Genomic DNA, 17,101 nt, shown 5'->3' with positions numbered 1-17,101 from the left:
TATTAAGAACAACACTGGAATAAATATTAGAAGACAGGGACTTTAATCCTCCTGCTATTACCAACCATAGAATTGAGAAGATTATGTAAAATTTCTGGTCTTTGTTTTTAGTTTTAAAAACTGAAAATATTTGTTCCCTTATTCAGTGTGCAAATACTTTTATATAATTGCTTTTGTATATTTATTTGTTTTACAATTCTCTACCATTCCTAAACATTTTGTAGGTCCCCCAAGACTATTTTGAAACCATGGAGAATCCTAGAAACGGATATTTGTAAAGCATCATAAATCATTTTGCAAGTATTTAAAAAATATAAATAATGTTGTTCAAATGTGTTGCTTTAAGAGCTTCTGCATGGCAAAGGACATAGCTAGCAAGATCAATAGAAAGCCTACAGATTGGGAGAACTTCACTAGCCATACAACAGACAAAGGTCTCATATGTAAAATATAACTGGAACTCAAAAAATTAAATCCCCCAACAACAAATCTTCAAAGAAACAACTTCCCAATAAATAAGTGGGCTAAAGACTTAAAGAGAAACTTCTCTGAAAAGGAAAGAAGGATGGCCAATAGACACATGAAGAAATGCTCAATCTCTCTAGCCATAAAAGAAATGCAAATCAAAACAACATTGAGATACCATGTACCCCAGTTAGAATGGCTATAATCAAGGACTCTAATAACAGCAGATGCTGGAGGGGATGTGAACAAAAGGGAACCCTACTACATTGTTGGTGGGAGTGTAACTTGTTCAACCACTTTGGAAAGCAGTATGGAGGTTCCTCAAAAGACTCCACATAGAGCTCCCCTATGACCCAGCAATCCCACTTTTGGGCATTTACCCAAATGTTCACAAACAAGACCACACTAAAGCTACCAGCACGACTACGTTTATTGCAGCATTATTTACTATAGCTAAGATATGGAACCAACCCAGATGGCCCTCAGTAAATGAATGGATGAAGAAAATGTGGTATATATACACAATGGAATTCTATGCCTCCATCAGAAAGAATGACATTGTCCCATTTGTTAGGAAATGGAAAAACTTGGAAAAAATTATAATAAGTGAATTAAGCCAGGGCCAAAGAAACATAGGTCCCATGGTTTCCCTTATTTGCAATAACTAGTATATGTCTGAGTCAAGCAGAAAAGGTCAGATAAGGTGATGTTAGGGAAATGAACCCTAAGATATGTATTCCAATTTTTTTTCTTTCATGCGATTGTTTCTAACACATTTATAAGATTATTTCTTTGTTGCTTTGTATGTCCCTCCCCCACGGTATAACCCCTGCTTTCACTGTATTTGATATTGTTATAATTTGTGGAGGGGAAGAGGAAAAATAAGTCGTTTAAATAGGGTGATACAGGTGGACCCATTGCAACAATGAGATGTATAAGGCGTTATGTCAAAAATGAACTTTACAACTTTGGTGGGGGGGAGGGTTGGGTGGGGGGCAGGGGGAGGATGGGATGGGAAGGGGAAACAAAGGAGGAGGCTACAATGCTTGATAAGAAATGTACTCATTATCTTGCCCATGTAATTGTAACCCCTCTGTACAGTATTTTCACAATTAAAAACAAAAAACAAAAAAACAAATGTGTTGCTTTAAAAGGTATTGTTTGGATGATCTTTAAGGACTCTACTACCATTAAAATGTTAATATTCGCGAATAAAATTTACATTTGGAATTTATATATGTTGCACATGAAGAAAATATCAGATATGTTAAAAAATATGTCTGCACTCATATCTGAGAAATTTTTGGACATGCTAGTTCTATCTCATGATCCTAACCCTTATGAAGATTTATTGATCAGTTTCCCTCTTGAATGCATAAAACTTTGTGTGGTATCTCAGAGCTCTTCTAATTATTTTTTAGCCTTTTTATTACTACATGCTAGCAGGACAGGGATTTATTTTTTGGTGATAATTCTATGGATATACTCAATGTACTTTGGAATAGGTTCAGTACGCTATTCTCTAAATTGTTAAAAGTCATTTGTAGACTTAAGCTGTAAATAAACATATGAACATAAAACTACTGCAAAATATTACATGTTTTTCTTATTTTGCTAGTTGTAATTATATAGATTCTAAAGTTAGAAAATTTCAATCAATGTTGTCTTAGATAAGGCAAATCGTAAAATGTCTGCTTAGGAAGACATAAAACTGTGGTCAATAAGTTCACCCAGAGAAACTATGTATTCTAAAATTTAGGCTATTCATCCCAATACAAAACGTGGACCTTAGTACAAATAGAGCAACTCCGTGGCAAACAAACTGAAAACAGAAATAAATAAGTCTTTGATATTCCATTTTAACGGGTTACCAGGCTGAAATCCAACCCAGCTGACAGAAACATAGCTTTTCCTACAGTTTGTCTGAATTTTCTTTTCTTTTCTTCTCTCTCTCTCTCCCTCCCTCCCTCCCTCTCTCCTTCCTTCCCTTCCTTCTTTCCTTCCCTCCCTCCCTCCCTCTTTTCTCTTCTTTTCTTTTCTTTTTTGTTAGTTGTGGGTCTTGAAGTCAGAGCCTTGGCGCTGTCCCTGAGCTTTTGTACTCAAGGCTAGCACTCTATGACTTTGTGCCCCAGTGCCATTTCTAGTTTTCTGGTTGTTAATTGAAGAATCACATGGACTTTCCTGCCCAGTCTGGCTTTGATCTGTGACCCTCAGATCTCAGCCTCTTGAGTAGCTAAGATTACAGGCATGAGCCATGGGTGCCTGGCTCTCTGAACTTTCAATACGATCGGAGACAGTAATGTAACAAGTTCCACTGTTTATGTAGGGGTTTCAGAGTCCCTCTCACTGGATTTATTCTGAAGCCCTAAGTAGAAAAAAAATCACAATCTCTCTCTCTCTCTCTCTCTCTCTCTCTCTCTCTCTCTCTCTCTCTCTCTCTCTCTCTCTCTCTCTCTCTCTCTCTCTCTCTCTCTGAGACATTCACGTTAGTGGTAACATCCAAATCTAGTGATTATGTGATACATAATGCTAAACAAAAACACAACTCTAGTTTACTAGTCTCCTTCAGACACTTGTACTTTCGACTGAAATAAACCTCTCTTTTCAAATGTGCTACCATTCATGAACTCTCAAAGGGCAGCATCGAGAGTGGGATTCTATTTGCAGAAAGGTACTAGACCTTCAGGATAAATCAATGAAAAGAACCAGCACTTACTTGACATAAACCACTGATGCACATATCCAAAGATTCTGTGTAGCAACGTGTACCATCTAGGACCTTCGGTGCTAGCTCAACAACCAGGGCTGTTCCTTTGGCTTGGCACTTGAGCGAACATGGGTTGTCAGGGTCATTGGAAACTGGAAGCCATTCATAAAACTGGCCATGATGCTTCACATCGTTATGGGCTGAGCATTGCTGTGCTCGGAAGTCACCTGCTTCTGGTGGGCAATCCTGGAGAGGAAGGAGGAGAGGGAACAAATACACATTAAGAGTACAGCCTCGTACAGAAAGCTTGAGAAGCTGTGAGGTCTTTGAAGGTCATAGAAAACAAAGTAAATGTCCTGATCATTACAGATGATTCCTATCCTATCATTTGAAACATTATTTGGCTCTTAAAGTATAAAGATTGAAGGAAGTAATCAGTTTGACATATTTTTTCCAATTGAGGTTAAATGAGAAAGAAACTAGCCTGAAACCAGTCTTCTAATTGACACTAGTTGGGAAAATAACCATTTTGAAATGTGTCTATTGACATATAAACTCTTTCACACTGCTGATGGTATTTTAACCTTGCAACTAACTAGATCCTGAGACTAAGACAAGAGCATTTTGTCCCATTTAGTCCTGACATTCAGAGGATGACTTTTTTTGGAATTGGTTGTGGTTTTGAGACAAGGTTTCACTATGTAGCTCAGGCTGACCTCAGCCGCAAAATCCTCTTGCTTCTGTCTCAGAATGCTTGTATTACAGGCATGTGCCACCACACCAGATTTAGTAATGGTGGCAAAGAGTTAGGATAATTTCATTCAAAAAGTTTGTGAGGATGTTTATATGTTTTTTGTAGAACTCAAGTTGCACAGTATCTATAATTAATCATTGAAGAACAAAAATACTGGCATTTATGCATACATCCCTTTGGATTTAGGAAAAGTAGGAGGTGAAAAGGGCTGGACTTCCTGCTCTGATGTGTGAGAGAGCACACAATGTTCTCCCTGTGCCTGGTTTTCCTGGTACTCAGACCAGAGATATCAATTCACCCTCAAGATTGTTGTGAGAAGTTCATGTTCTTGTGCCAGCTATTCACCAGCACGGGAAGACTCCTGGCATATGGTAGTGATCATTGTAATGGTTTAATGAGGCTACTGACAACTAAGAGCCAGAGAATTAGGTAAGCCTCTCAATTTGAATTTTAAATCATATTGACAGAAACCAAGAGAAAATTAGAATCCTTTAAACATATATCCCCTAAGGGATAATTTTAAATGTGAAAAGCTGTGCCTAACAATGGCTATTTCCTAAAAAAATGATAAAATTCAGTGCCTTTAAAAGGACTATTCCATTAGGTACCAGTGGCTCATGGCTTTAATCCCAGCTATATAGGAGGCTGAGGTTTGAAGATCATGGTTTGAAGCCAGTCTGGGAAAACAAGACAGAAATATCCATATTTCAAATTAATCACTAAAGAGCTGGAAGTAAAGGTATGGCTCAAGTGGTAGGGCATCAGCCTTGAGTGGAAAAAGTTAAAGGGCAGTGCCCAGGCCCTGAGTACAAGCCCTGTATAGTATAAAAATCAAACCAAACCAACAGACTTATTCCTTAGAAAGGCTTTTAAAAAATCATTTTTGGTTAGCTGTGGGGCTTGAACTCAGGGCTTGGGCAGTTTCCCTGAACTCTTTTGCTCAAGGCTAGTACTCTACTACTTGAGCTGCAGCGCCATTTCTTGTTTTTGAGTGGATAATTGGAGATAAGAGTCTCACAAGGACTTTTTCTGCCTGGTCTGGTTTCCAACCGTGATACTCAAATCTCAGCTTCCTAAGTTAGAAAGGGTTTTTGACAGTTTTTTTCCCCTAAGTATCTTCAGAATGAGATTTACTATGAAGATTTTAGACTATATAGTCATAGACAGCCTAATTATTATAAAGAATTTGCAGATGACCTGGAGAAATTCTTTTTTTTATGTTTTTTATTGTGAAAATACTGTACAGAGGAGTTATGACCTGGAAAAATTCTTGTCACAGCATTGTAATTTTGGGAGTTCTTGAATACTGTTTCTTTCTCTGAAAATCTCTATATTACATGAGCTTTTGGAGAATAGAATTGTTCTTTATTTAATAAAATTCAATTTCTTGATATGTCCCAAACTTTTGTGGGTAGCATATAAAGCTCTGCTATCTGGAGGAACACAAATTCTGTCTAGGTAAGCTAGGATATAAATAATTAGACTTAGTTCAACTAAGCACATGATATAGTTCAAAATAAAATGCAAAAATCCAAAGACAATTGATTAGTAGTGATAAATATGTTTATTGTGAAAAAGCACAGTAATAAGGGAGAAGGAAGATTTCCTTTATATAACATATGCATATGTACCATCAAATCTTAAATTATTTTGCATATTGTCTGAAAAAGGTATGATGAAAACTCATACCTTTCTTTTTTTTTTTTTTTTTTTTTTTTTGTCTGGTCGTGGGGCCTGAACTCTGGGCCTGGGCTCTGTCCCTCAGCTCTTCAGCTCAAGGCTAGTGCTCTACCACTTGAGCCACAGTGACACTTCCGGCTTTTTTCTTTCTGCTTATGTGGTGCTGAGGAATCGAACCCAGGGCCTCGAGCATGCAAGGCTCTACCACTGAGCCACCTTCCCAGCCCTCATACCTTTCTTATTAGTTTTATTTTTTCTTATTATTACCTTTGTTTGTTCTTTCTCTCTTTGAGATAGATTTTTACTAGCTCAGGCTGATTTAAAACTTGCCAAGTATCCCATGTTGGCTTTGAGCTTATGATCCACCAACTTCATTCTCCTAAGTGCTGGGATTACGGCATATACTTCCATGCCTGGCAATCATTAGCTTCTTAAGATAAAACACAGTTTAAAAATTCTAAAGAATTAATACATGCATATGTGTTTGTTATATAAGATATTATTTACTGATTGTGTGATTGTGAGATATCAAATAAAAACTATAAACTGCTAACCTATGATGTAAACCACAAAACAGGTAAATTGTTTTAAATCATGACAGCCACCCAAATTAAATTCCAGCATTTTAACACCAGTCCATTTCATACCATGTACTTTAAGAGCACAGACAAACTAATTTAATATGAGTTCTTAACAATTTACATTCCAGCCAGGCTTGGGTGGCTCATACTTGTAATCCTAACTACTCGGAGACCGAGTTTCTGCCAGATGTGGCAGAAAATTCTGTGTGACTTTTATCTCTAATTAACCACCAAAAAAGCTGGAAGTGGAGGTATGGTTCAAGTAGAAGAGCACCAGTGTTGTATGGAAAAAGCCAAACAAGCAAGAACCCAAGGCCCTGAGATGAAGCCCCAGTTCTGGCACCAAGAGAAAAAAAGTTTACATTTACATTCCAATGGCAAGACTACAAGTTGTCTATTTTACAAATTCTACTAATATCGGCTGGGACTTCACTTATTTCTGCCCTGAAACCTTATAGTTAACTACAGCTCTCAAATTCCTCATATACTTCCAGACCCTCCATTTGAAACACTAAAGAACTTCTCTCAAGTTGCTGCTTTCCTTGCTCTGTAGGTTGAACACACCTAGTTTTATATCATCTGCAGCAAATCTGCCTGGTATCATCACATGAGAAAGTCCAAATGTTGACTTTAATTTAATCAAGGCTTTTCTCTTGCCTAATATCATTCACCCAAGGCCTCATTTGGCTGCTCTATGGTACAGAAGAAAGATTGAAATGAACTCAATGAAACAGAATAGGAAGAAACTTGTTTGAAATAGTCCTGAATCCTTCCTGTTTTTACTTTTGCTTCTTGTTTTCTATAGCACAATAAATACAATTCAACCAGTTCTAAAGAAGATAACTTTAAAGTTAGGCTAAATCACCATTGTCTTAAAATAAGAAGGATAAAATATACCTGAGATGTTTTAGTATGGACTAGAAATAATTTCTTCATTCATCCAATTCCATCAAAGATACTGATTACATTTTTTCCTTTTTATTATTATATTTGAGTAGTCATATAAACAGATGCCAGTAAAAAAAGCAGTTTATGAATACAATTTTTTTAACTGTAGTTTTTTCTCTTGTCTTTTTTGGTACTCTGGATTGAATCTAAGACATGGTACTTGGTGGGCCAGTGCTTTGCCACTGAGCTACATCCCAGTCCTCAATTATGATTTTTAATTGATGAGACTATATTATCTTAGTACAGAGAGAAAACTCCTATAGTCTCTTGAGTCCTTCCATTGGACAAAAATGTGTTTGATTCTCCTCATCTTTATTAAATAAAACTCAAGTGAGGTAATCTTAAAACTAATAAAAATGAAGCTGAAATGTTAAGACCTTTAGGTTTTCTTGACTGTGACAAAATTAGAAAATACATTTAGACACATCACAGAAAAGCAACATGAAGACAAAGTTTCCATTTGCTCTTATTTGTATATCACAAGATCACCTGTTTTAGGTTTTATGTTTTTTCACAATTGGAAAAATACCTCCAAGAATACTAATGTTTGTGAATCCCTTTACTCACTTTTATCACTGTTCTCTTTCTTTCTACTTACATTTTTTGTATATTCTGCTAAATTGAGAATGTACTTGGAGCCTGGAGTAGAGAGCTAGATAGAAACTGAACTTGTATTTTCTTGATGTTTGAATTTATTTGTACTTGGCAAAATGTAACTTCCTGTTTTAAGAAAAGGACTTAAGAGAGCTTATAAAACAGGTTCAGAAAGCTTCTTGGACATCAAATAGCTCTTACAAAATAACATTTTGATGATTTAAGTGTAAATGAATCAGAAACATATGAATCAAATTTCCCTTGAAATACACATGTTTAAAAATTAAGGGAAGAAAAGATCTGGCAAAGGATTTTTTATTTGAACCCAAAACTTGTCAAGCATAGTTCAAGACACCCTCAGACCCTTAATGTGTCTGGGTCATCCAGCTTTAAGACTGGAAACCTCAGGAAAGTCACTATAGTTTCTGTTCCTGCGAAGTATGGAAACAGATAATAACAACAACAGCAGAACAGCTATTATTTATACAGAGATTTAACCTCCATGAAATTTTATAATTATAATTTGGTCCATTATTAAACCAGTATACTTCCTGAGACTCTTAAAAGTCAGATTTAGAAATGAATGCCTTCAAGTGCTTGGAAAAATACTTAACAGCTTTTCCTGGACTTTGTCTTATCAGCTTCTGGAGATGCATCGCTGACAAGTTAGAGTTCTGAGCTGAAGTGGTGGCTTTCCTCAGGTGGACAAAAGGCAAAATGTACTGAACATATGCAATGTGGGATGCTAGCCCTCATAAAACATCAATGGTAGATATTTAAAGTGAAAACAAATGAATTATGATTTATATATTTTTGCATGGAACTTGGTGCTAAAAAAACAATGATACAAGTCTAGTGATTGAACCAAATTCATGATACCCCTCCTCAACAACCTCATCAAAAACCATGATGTAGGAAGAATGGCTTGGACTAAAGATCTCCATCTTCCAGTTTCTTATATAGCTCCCAAAACATTAGCAAGTAGAAATGGAGCAAGAGAAAGGAGAAAATTCCTTTTAACTCCTAAATGTTAACACACCTGTAGATCTGCAGCTAATGAAGTAGGACATCCTCACTCTGTGAAAATCTATTTTCTTTGTAAATTAACCCATGGATGACTGTACTTAGGCCCTCAATATAACAGTTTTTCTCTCCAATTTTTAAGTACTTAGTCCTGACTGTGTCAGAGCTTTCTTCTTTTAAAAACACAAAAATACAATCTAACCTTTTATTTGCTCCCATTATAATTCATAAAGTCCTGTGGAGTTCTGCCATATATGAATCCAATTCAAAACATTTTCTGGTTAATCTCCTAGCTAGTGGGAAAGATAAGATGGATCCCAGATGTGCCTGATGATGAGAGGTGGATCAGATTACAATGTGGGACAGAAGAGGGTCAGGCTTTTCAGAGTTTACTCACTGGGCAACATGTAAAAGATTCAATCTCAGCAGCTAAGGTGGCAGCATATGAAAAGATTCTAGAATGGCTTTGAAAAAGCATACAGAATGTAGATTCAGGATCACGAGAAGCATTAGTTTGTTCATTTTCATTCTTGTTGAAGAATTCCTTGGCTTTACCTCTGTCCTTAAGTGTTCCCACAATGGTTGGCTTAGTCTATTAACTTTGCTTTCTCATTTGCCTTATCATGTGAGCATCATGGTATAGACCTAATATTTTGGTTCTATACTTTCAGTCATGAAGTCAAGTAAACTCTGAGCATTGTATTAAGAAGATGACTCCATCATACTACTGAAAAACTATTCTTATTTCATTTTTCCTTGCCAGAACTGCTCTTCTAAGCTTCCTATTTCCTTTTTCTATGGCCTCCATCACTCATCTGCCATAAAAGTTAATGGGAAAGAAGACAAAAGTAGAATTGCATGGTAAGGCATGTGCTCTGTTCTCCGAAAAAAATCACTCAATCACCTATTTACAAGTAAAAAAATGGAAATTTTGGGGTATTTGATAACTTCAGAAAATCTTAACCCTTCTAATATTTTACCCTTACTCTATTAAGAATCCTTAATGTCTAGATGATAAAACAGGAAAGGATGACTATAAAAAGTTCCTTTATAATCGATGGATATAGACTATAGACAAATTCCCACTAAAGCTCCAGTATCTTAGCATATTGCCATTTATGTTGAGTTGTGGCTATCACATATTTTGGTCTTTATTACTTGGCTTTCTGTTTCTTGTATTGAAAGTTAAGGTGAAGACCTTGAATAATAAAAATCTACTGGTACAATCCAACTTATTGTGATATTTCATTCCTAGAACCACAGGCATATTTCAGCGTAACCATGTTTCCATTTGTACCTCCAATTAGAGCCTCCCTCCTCTGAATTCCACAGCTAGACACAGACCTGCTTATTTGTCATCTGGATGTCTAAGACATCACACACTCATTACCGAAAGCTTGATCCAATTCTCCTCAGGGCTCCAGCAAATCAGATCCTCCTTCAGCCTTTCCATTTATGTCAGCTCTGTCGTTTTCAGGTTCCCCAAACCTGAGCTCCAGTATTAGTTCAACAGAAGGTGGCTAGAAATCCACTCTCCATCCTCCAGAGTTTCTAACTTGGGTGGTCTGAGGTAGTATCCAAAAAGATATATTTCCAAATAAATTCCCAACTGATGTCCATCTGATTTGGTAACTATACTTTGAGAGCCACTGCCTTAGAGAAGTATTGATTCTGTGTGTTTGTTTTGCCATGACTGGGGTTTGGTCTCAGGGTCTTTACACTGGATTCCCTGTCAGCTCTTGTGCACTTAAGAACACTTTTGCTTTAGGGAACATATATTATCTATTTTCCCTGCCTAGAAATTTCTGCCTAAATCTAGAGCAGCTAATTACCTCACCACATCAAGTCTTTCTTTGCTCAAAAATTACCTCTGCACAAGGCCATCATGACCATAGTATGTAAAATTACAATGCCACTCTCACTACTGGTTATGAATTTTCTTGCTCAATTCTTCTTTTATTCCATATCACTTAATCACCTTTAACATGGAATCTACTCATGTATTATGCTTTTTACTTATTGTGTGTCTCTACTAAAAGGTAACTCCTACTAGAGCAGGAAATCTTTTGGCTTTGGCCTGCTGTTTTCTGTGGAGTAGCTAAATATTGTTGACAGAGTGACTAACACATTGAAAATGAAAAAAAAAGAGTCAATCTATTCGTTGTAGAAATTCCAATTCTGTTTTCTTAAATTTTGCAGCAATTTAAATCTTGAGTTTCCTATTATAAAGTCTAATTTTTTTCTTTCGAAAATAAAAATGCAAGAATAGTGACATATTTTAGATACTAGGAAAATTGTGTATAAAGTCTGGCCTACTTTCTGAATAGGCGGATTGATATTTCTTTCTCCATGTAAACAAATTTAACAGGGCAATATTAAAAAATATAAAATAGGCTGAAATCATTTATTATTTAAAAAATAGCCAGACATTTATAAATTTTATTAAACACTTAGTGTTATATGCATACGCTATAAAATGCTAATGTTAAAGTAACAAGCTTTGTCCCTCAAATTTTGGCCACCTGCTTATACTAACATCAACATCATCATCAAAAGCATTTATTTGTGCAAGACTGCTCACTGCTATGTAAAATAAAATTAAACAGACATAGACCCTGCCCTGTCTAGACAGTCTGTATGGATACAATTCTATTATATTCAAGAGCATAATATTTAAGTCTTTAACACATCACGGTGACTGTAAAGAACAGGATGTGGAGTGGGGTTTGGAGGGCAGTACCATAGTAGGTAAAGGCCATTCATGGCTCATTTCCCCTCCTCTATTTTGAAAACAGTCAGTTGACTTTTATTTTTCAAAGCCAATGTTAAATGACTTGGGACACAATGTTTTTGTGGATATTAGACATAGTTCTAAAGCCCTTGATTTCATGCTCTCTTTTTTCTAGTAGAGAAAGTTTATAGATTTTGTTTTAATGCCTGTCTCTCTACCTCTCAAGTTCTTAATATTTGGAGAAAACAACAAATTGAAAAGAAATAAGTGCTTATGAAAAAGTAATCATTAACTATCTTAAACATGCTACTATGAACAGGTTCATTTCTAACAAAACATCATGACAGTTGTATGACCCTATAAAATATTACAGCCATCTCTCTAATTTATCTTGGAGCATGCTCTACCATGGTTCTACTTTGCTGGTGCAGATTCTAGGTAGATTGAACAGCTTTAAACTGTTCCAAAGTGTTTATTCAGGTCCAAGCATTAGAGATACAACCTTATGATATAATAAACAGTAGCCCCACCCTACTTGCTCTTGTTAGCTGAAAACAACTGGTTTGTTTGGCGAGTTTTTAATATCTCCAGTCATCAGAGAGCTGATCTAAGTAAAAATATTGAAAACATTTAGTTTTAAAAGCCCTCTCCCACCCCCCCCCCCGCCTGCTTTGGGTGGCTTTTATTTCAGTGTTATTATTTTTTCTACTTTGAACAATGCAGACTTTTGGAATCCAACTCCCTAGAGGTATTTGCAAGACTGGTTAGAGTTTGTCATGTTAGACTCATAAATTCTCTCAATTTTGAAAATATTCATTCCTTGAGGCTTTTTATTATTTTTAGTTCCTTTCTTTGAATTTGCTCCAATTTAGCAGTATCTTTTCTTAAATCAGCAATTCTAGCTTTTTCCTATTTTTTATTTTAGTTTATAAAAGGGCTCTAGCCATCTCCCTCATCCATCTCCTCCAAATTAGCATATTTAGAGGAGTAATTTGTAATCCTTTTTTTGTAATATGGCATGCCATTTCATTTTATAACAATACAATTATGCAGTGTTTTGTTCTCAGACAGCATTTTAACAAAATACTTGTGGCAAAGTTAGGTTAGGGGAAGGGAGACATTTTAGCATAAGAATAGTTAAACTGTCACTACTGCTTGGGGTTGTTACAAAACAAGTTCTTTATATTTCTGTTTACAAGTGGGAAAGATGGGCTTGCTAGATTACAGAGAGCAAATATGAAGACTTGCAGCAGTTGCTTCCCAGAACATGTAGTTCTTAAGCTCAATACTTAAAAAATAAAAAGAAGAAAAGAAGAAAAAGAAAAGGACATGATCTCTCTCAAGTCAAAGACAAATGCTAAGAAGCCTTTATCTAGATGTACTTTATTTTTAATGTCACTTTTGAAATATAAAATTGTTGACTTCATACAAATCAAATAAAAAGATGACTTTAAAATTAAAATAAAGATAATTGCCAGTTTAGACAACTATTTTCTTTCCTTCAGTCTCTAGTCTGTTTTCCTGGCACTGAATTTGATCATTGCTTAGATTTTGAAGGGGTAGAATGCATTTGAAATATCTTCAGGCACTTTCTCTCTCTCTCTGTCTCTCTCTCTGTCTCTCTCTCTCTGTCTTTCTCTCTGTCTCTCTGTCTCTCTCTGTCTGTCTGTCTCTATCTCTGTCTCTGTCTGTCTGTCTCTCTCTCTCTCTCGTATGTGTGTATCAGTTCTAGGGCTTGAACTCAGGCCCTGGGTGCTGTCCATTAGTATTTTGGTTCAAGGCTGGTACTCTACCATTTGAGTCACTGTCTCACTTCTAGCTTTTGTGTGATTAGTTGTACTCTCCTGCCCCAGTTCATTTCAGATCTCAGCCTCCTGAGTAGCTAGGATTACAGGCTTGAGCCATTGGTTAAGCTTATGGTTAATACTACAAAGTAGTCCTCTGGTGTCATCCAAGTTATTTAGAGATACCACCTCCCCACTCCATGCTAGTCCCATGCCTGTGTGTCTCTAGGAATACTTAATTTTGTTGTTTAAATATAAATCTAATAAAAGTGACTTATATGTATGTCCTAACGTATGAGTCTAATCAAACCAAATTATGTGCCAAATTTACTGGGTTATAAGTTTAGTGGATGACAACACTCAATTGTATTCATATGGATTCATGCTTCTTAGTTTGTTGATCTTGGAGCCTGGGCCTATTTTAAGAAACTGAGGAGAATTAGAGAAATGTATTTTCTGACCTCTAAAACCCAATGTTTGTAGGCTTTTTAAAAAATGCTTAAAGTTCAGCTTCTTAGCACCAGTTTTATCCTGAAGAACATTATGCTCCAAAGTAAAGTGTCCATTCCTCTTCCTATAAAAGTTCCATTTCTTACAGCAGGCTAGATTTAAGAAAAGTAAAGGAGAAAGCAAACTAGAGTAAGATCTGCATGATTAGTAGTGCTTTCCATTTAACCACTCTGAATGCTTTTAACATTTTGCCTATGTTAAAACATCATACAAATGCTTACCAAGTACTAGATCACAGTAAAAAGTCAGGGAGCAGTCCTCCTTGCCTTCATGATGCTTACAACTTAAAAGAGGCAGACAGATGCTGAGACCAATAAAATTTAGGCTTTTATCCTAATGATGGAATTTCAGGCAAAGTAGAGACAATTCAATATTGAAGGTTATTTTGGGACAGAGACAAGTACTCTTCCTATTTTGTTTCTGTTTGAGGCTGAATCTGGAGAAGGTAATAAAGGAAAAGGAATGAGAGAACCTTTTCTCATCCTGCAAGTCATTAGAGTTACTTCCAAATCCTGAGACTTGAGTGGCTTCTCTTCTATTTTCCATATAGTGTCCAATATAATGAATATTTTAGGAGAGTTTTGTGAGGAGCTGATCTAGTTTTTCCCATTTTCTAGGCCCTATTTTTCATTGTTCAGCCCAATATTTGCTTTTCCCACAATGCTTTGCTCTCCTGGTTGACATGATCAAATTTGGCTCTTCTTATTTTATTCACCTGCTCGACTGTTTCAAAGTTCTAGTATCATCTAGCCTTGTCTGACCACTCATTTTCTTTTTTATTTTTTTAGATTTTTTAAATTTTATCGTAAAGGTGATACGCAGAGGGGTCACAGTTACGTAAGTCAGGTGATGAGTACATTTCCTTTAAACAGAGTCACCTCCTCCCTCATTCTCTCCAAGATTTTCCCCTTATGACTTCCCTATTGCCCAAGTTGTACAGTTTATTTCCAACATAGTGTCTAGTGGGTTTTACTGCTGAATTGGTTCACCTTTTATCTCACTGTTTCTGTGTTTCCTCTTCTCTTCTCAGAATCAGAAAAACTTATATGTAAGACAAAGGGTACAGAAATCAAAGAACCCCAGGAAGGGACACAAGAGGTTTTATCTTTATTGCTGTTGTTTTTAATGTACTTATAAGGTACTGTGTGATTTTTTGTATGTTCTTCACCCATGGTATAGCCCCTGTTTTCACTGGATTTGGTTCAGGTGCCCTGCATCTTGTATATACATTTTTCTAATTTGGAGAGGGGAAGGGAAATAACAAAATGCTTAAATAAGGGTACAGGTTGACTCATTGTAACAATGAGATGTACAAAACACTATGATGAAAATGAACTTTACAGCTTCTGGGGGTGGAGGGAGTATGAAATTGGGGAGTTAGGGAGGGAAGGAATGGTAGGGGGAAAGCAAAGGAGGAGGTAACAACGTTGGATAGGAAATGTACTCATTATCTTACTCATGTAATTGTAGCCCCTCTGTACAGTATCTTTACAATAAAATCTATATATTAAAAAAAGAAATCAAAGATAGCAACAGAAGGGAATAAACCAAAGAAAAAGGAAGAAAAAAATAAAAAGAACCTCAAACAATCCAATAATAAACCTCTTGCTTCCCTTTCTTGGAGTTCATTTAGTTAAGCATCATTTCAAATAATCATATGCACATAGCTATTGACCACTCCTTTTCTGTAGCCTGGGTAAGGCTACTCCTTTTGGAGTACCATAATATTTCTGAGTATAACTTCATCCTTGGAGTTACTATACTGTTTATCAGTCCCTCTCTTCCAAAACAATGAAATCATCATACCCAAGAGTTCTCATGCAAGCCTGGTACAAAATGGATACTAAATAATACCTATTAAGGAATGAATTAAAGGACTTTCATGTGGGACAATGTATGAGACTAGATTATCTAAAGAAGTTTCTAACAACAGACCAACTAAAAATCTTGACACAAAGTTGATGGGCATTAATTCAAAGGAGACCTGCTGGTACCGGCAGTTCAGAACCATCTACTTGAAAACTTTCGAAGAGAAGAGAACAGGTAATAATATCTATGAGTTGCCAATTTGGAAGATGATGGAAATCTCATAATGCAAAGACTCTAAGGAAAAACTGTCAGGAGAAGAGTTAGCCAGGTATAGGAGAAAAAAAACTCCCAACTTCTTGAAAAGGTCAAGCAATGGAGACAATAAAAAGATTGGGAGCTGCCAGGTGAAGGGATTGTGGATGAATAGGAAGAATATCCATGATGAAGATTTTCTAAACAATGAAAACCCTCTATATGATATATAATGGCAGCTTCATGAACTTGCACATTTGTCCAAATCTACAGAATGTATAATACCAGAAGGGACTATAATATAATCTATACATTTTGGGTGATAATGATACAGCAATGCAAGTTCAGTAACAATAACAATGATCAAACAACCCCCACTCCCCATCTGATTCATATAGCCTGCTTTAGCTTCGCTATGGGTGAAGGTTAAAAGATAGAAGTATTTCTCAGGGTTTCTAATAATAGGACATAAGGGATATTAGGCTAGGTGCAAGGAATATGGCTCAAGCAGTAAAGTGCTTTCCTAGAAAGCCAAAGACCCTGAGTTCAAATCCTAGCACCACCAAAAGGTGGAAAAGGGGGCTTGGTTGGTATTGAAGTTTCTAGCTGATCCCACCACTATTTTTATCAAAAGTAGATGTAAGTTCTCCAAGGAAGTATACACCTTAGTCTATACCACAGAACCTTTCTTATATCTCAACAATTGTAAAAACATGAAGATATAAACATATAAGCAAAGAAGGCAACACAAAAAGAAGATCAGACATACTAAAAATTCTGATAGTGAAATGATCAGACACAGTACAAAATTCTAATATATTTTTGAACATTTTATTTAAAAATATTCAAAGCCAGGTGTGGTGACACAGATCTGTAATCTCAACACTTGAGAGGCTGAGGCAAGAAGATCATGATTATCACAATAAAATTATGAAACCATCTTGTACTGTTGATATATGAAAGTAATATGAAAGTAACAAACAAACATAACAAAAAAGGAAGAGGAGAGAAAAGAAAATGATTTTTTAATGTTTACCTACCTAATAAGTACTAAATGGACTACAAGGTAAAATTTACAAATAGGATTATATTAAAATATCATTCTCCAAAATAAGTTTAAAAATTATTGAAGTAGTACATTAAAAATATATTTAAGATGTTTGATATACTTTTTTATAGAAGAGTCTACATCCATCTCAGAAAATCCATGTCCTCTCCTAGAATACAGGATGGATATCAGATCACAAAGTAAAGTCTTAACAC

General features: G+C 35.9%; 1 protein-coding gene across 2 annotated transcripts in view; it reads right to left on the bottom strand.

Annotated features, from left to right (window-relative positions):
• Adamtsl1 (ADAMTS like 1) overlaps positions 1-17,101 on the bottom strand; it is a 393,459-nt gene that overhangs the window by 294,854 nt on the left and 81,504 nt on the right. For both annotated transcript variants that reach the window (XM_070007848.1, XM_070007857.1), the window contains exon 4: positions 3,182-3,418. In XM_070007848.1, the coding sequence (XP_069863949.1) occupies positions 3,182-3,418 (237 nt within the window). The remainder of the gene's footprint in view (positions 1-3,181; positions 3,419-17,101) is intronic.

The sequence above is a fragment of the Dipodomys merriami genome, unplaced genomic scaffold, assembly GCF_024711535.1.
Source record: "Dipodomys merriami isolate MVZ:Mamm:240054 unplaced genomic scaffold, mDipMer1.0.p SCAF_11, whole genome shotgun sequence".
NCBI classification, from domain to species: domain Eukaryota; kingdom Metazoa; phylum Chordata; class Mammalia; order Rodentia; family Heteromyidae; genus Dipodomys; species Dipodomys merriami.
The sequence above is the reverse complement of the archived record's forward strand: the minus strand, read 5'-3'. Positions and strand labels throughout refer to the sequence as shown.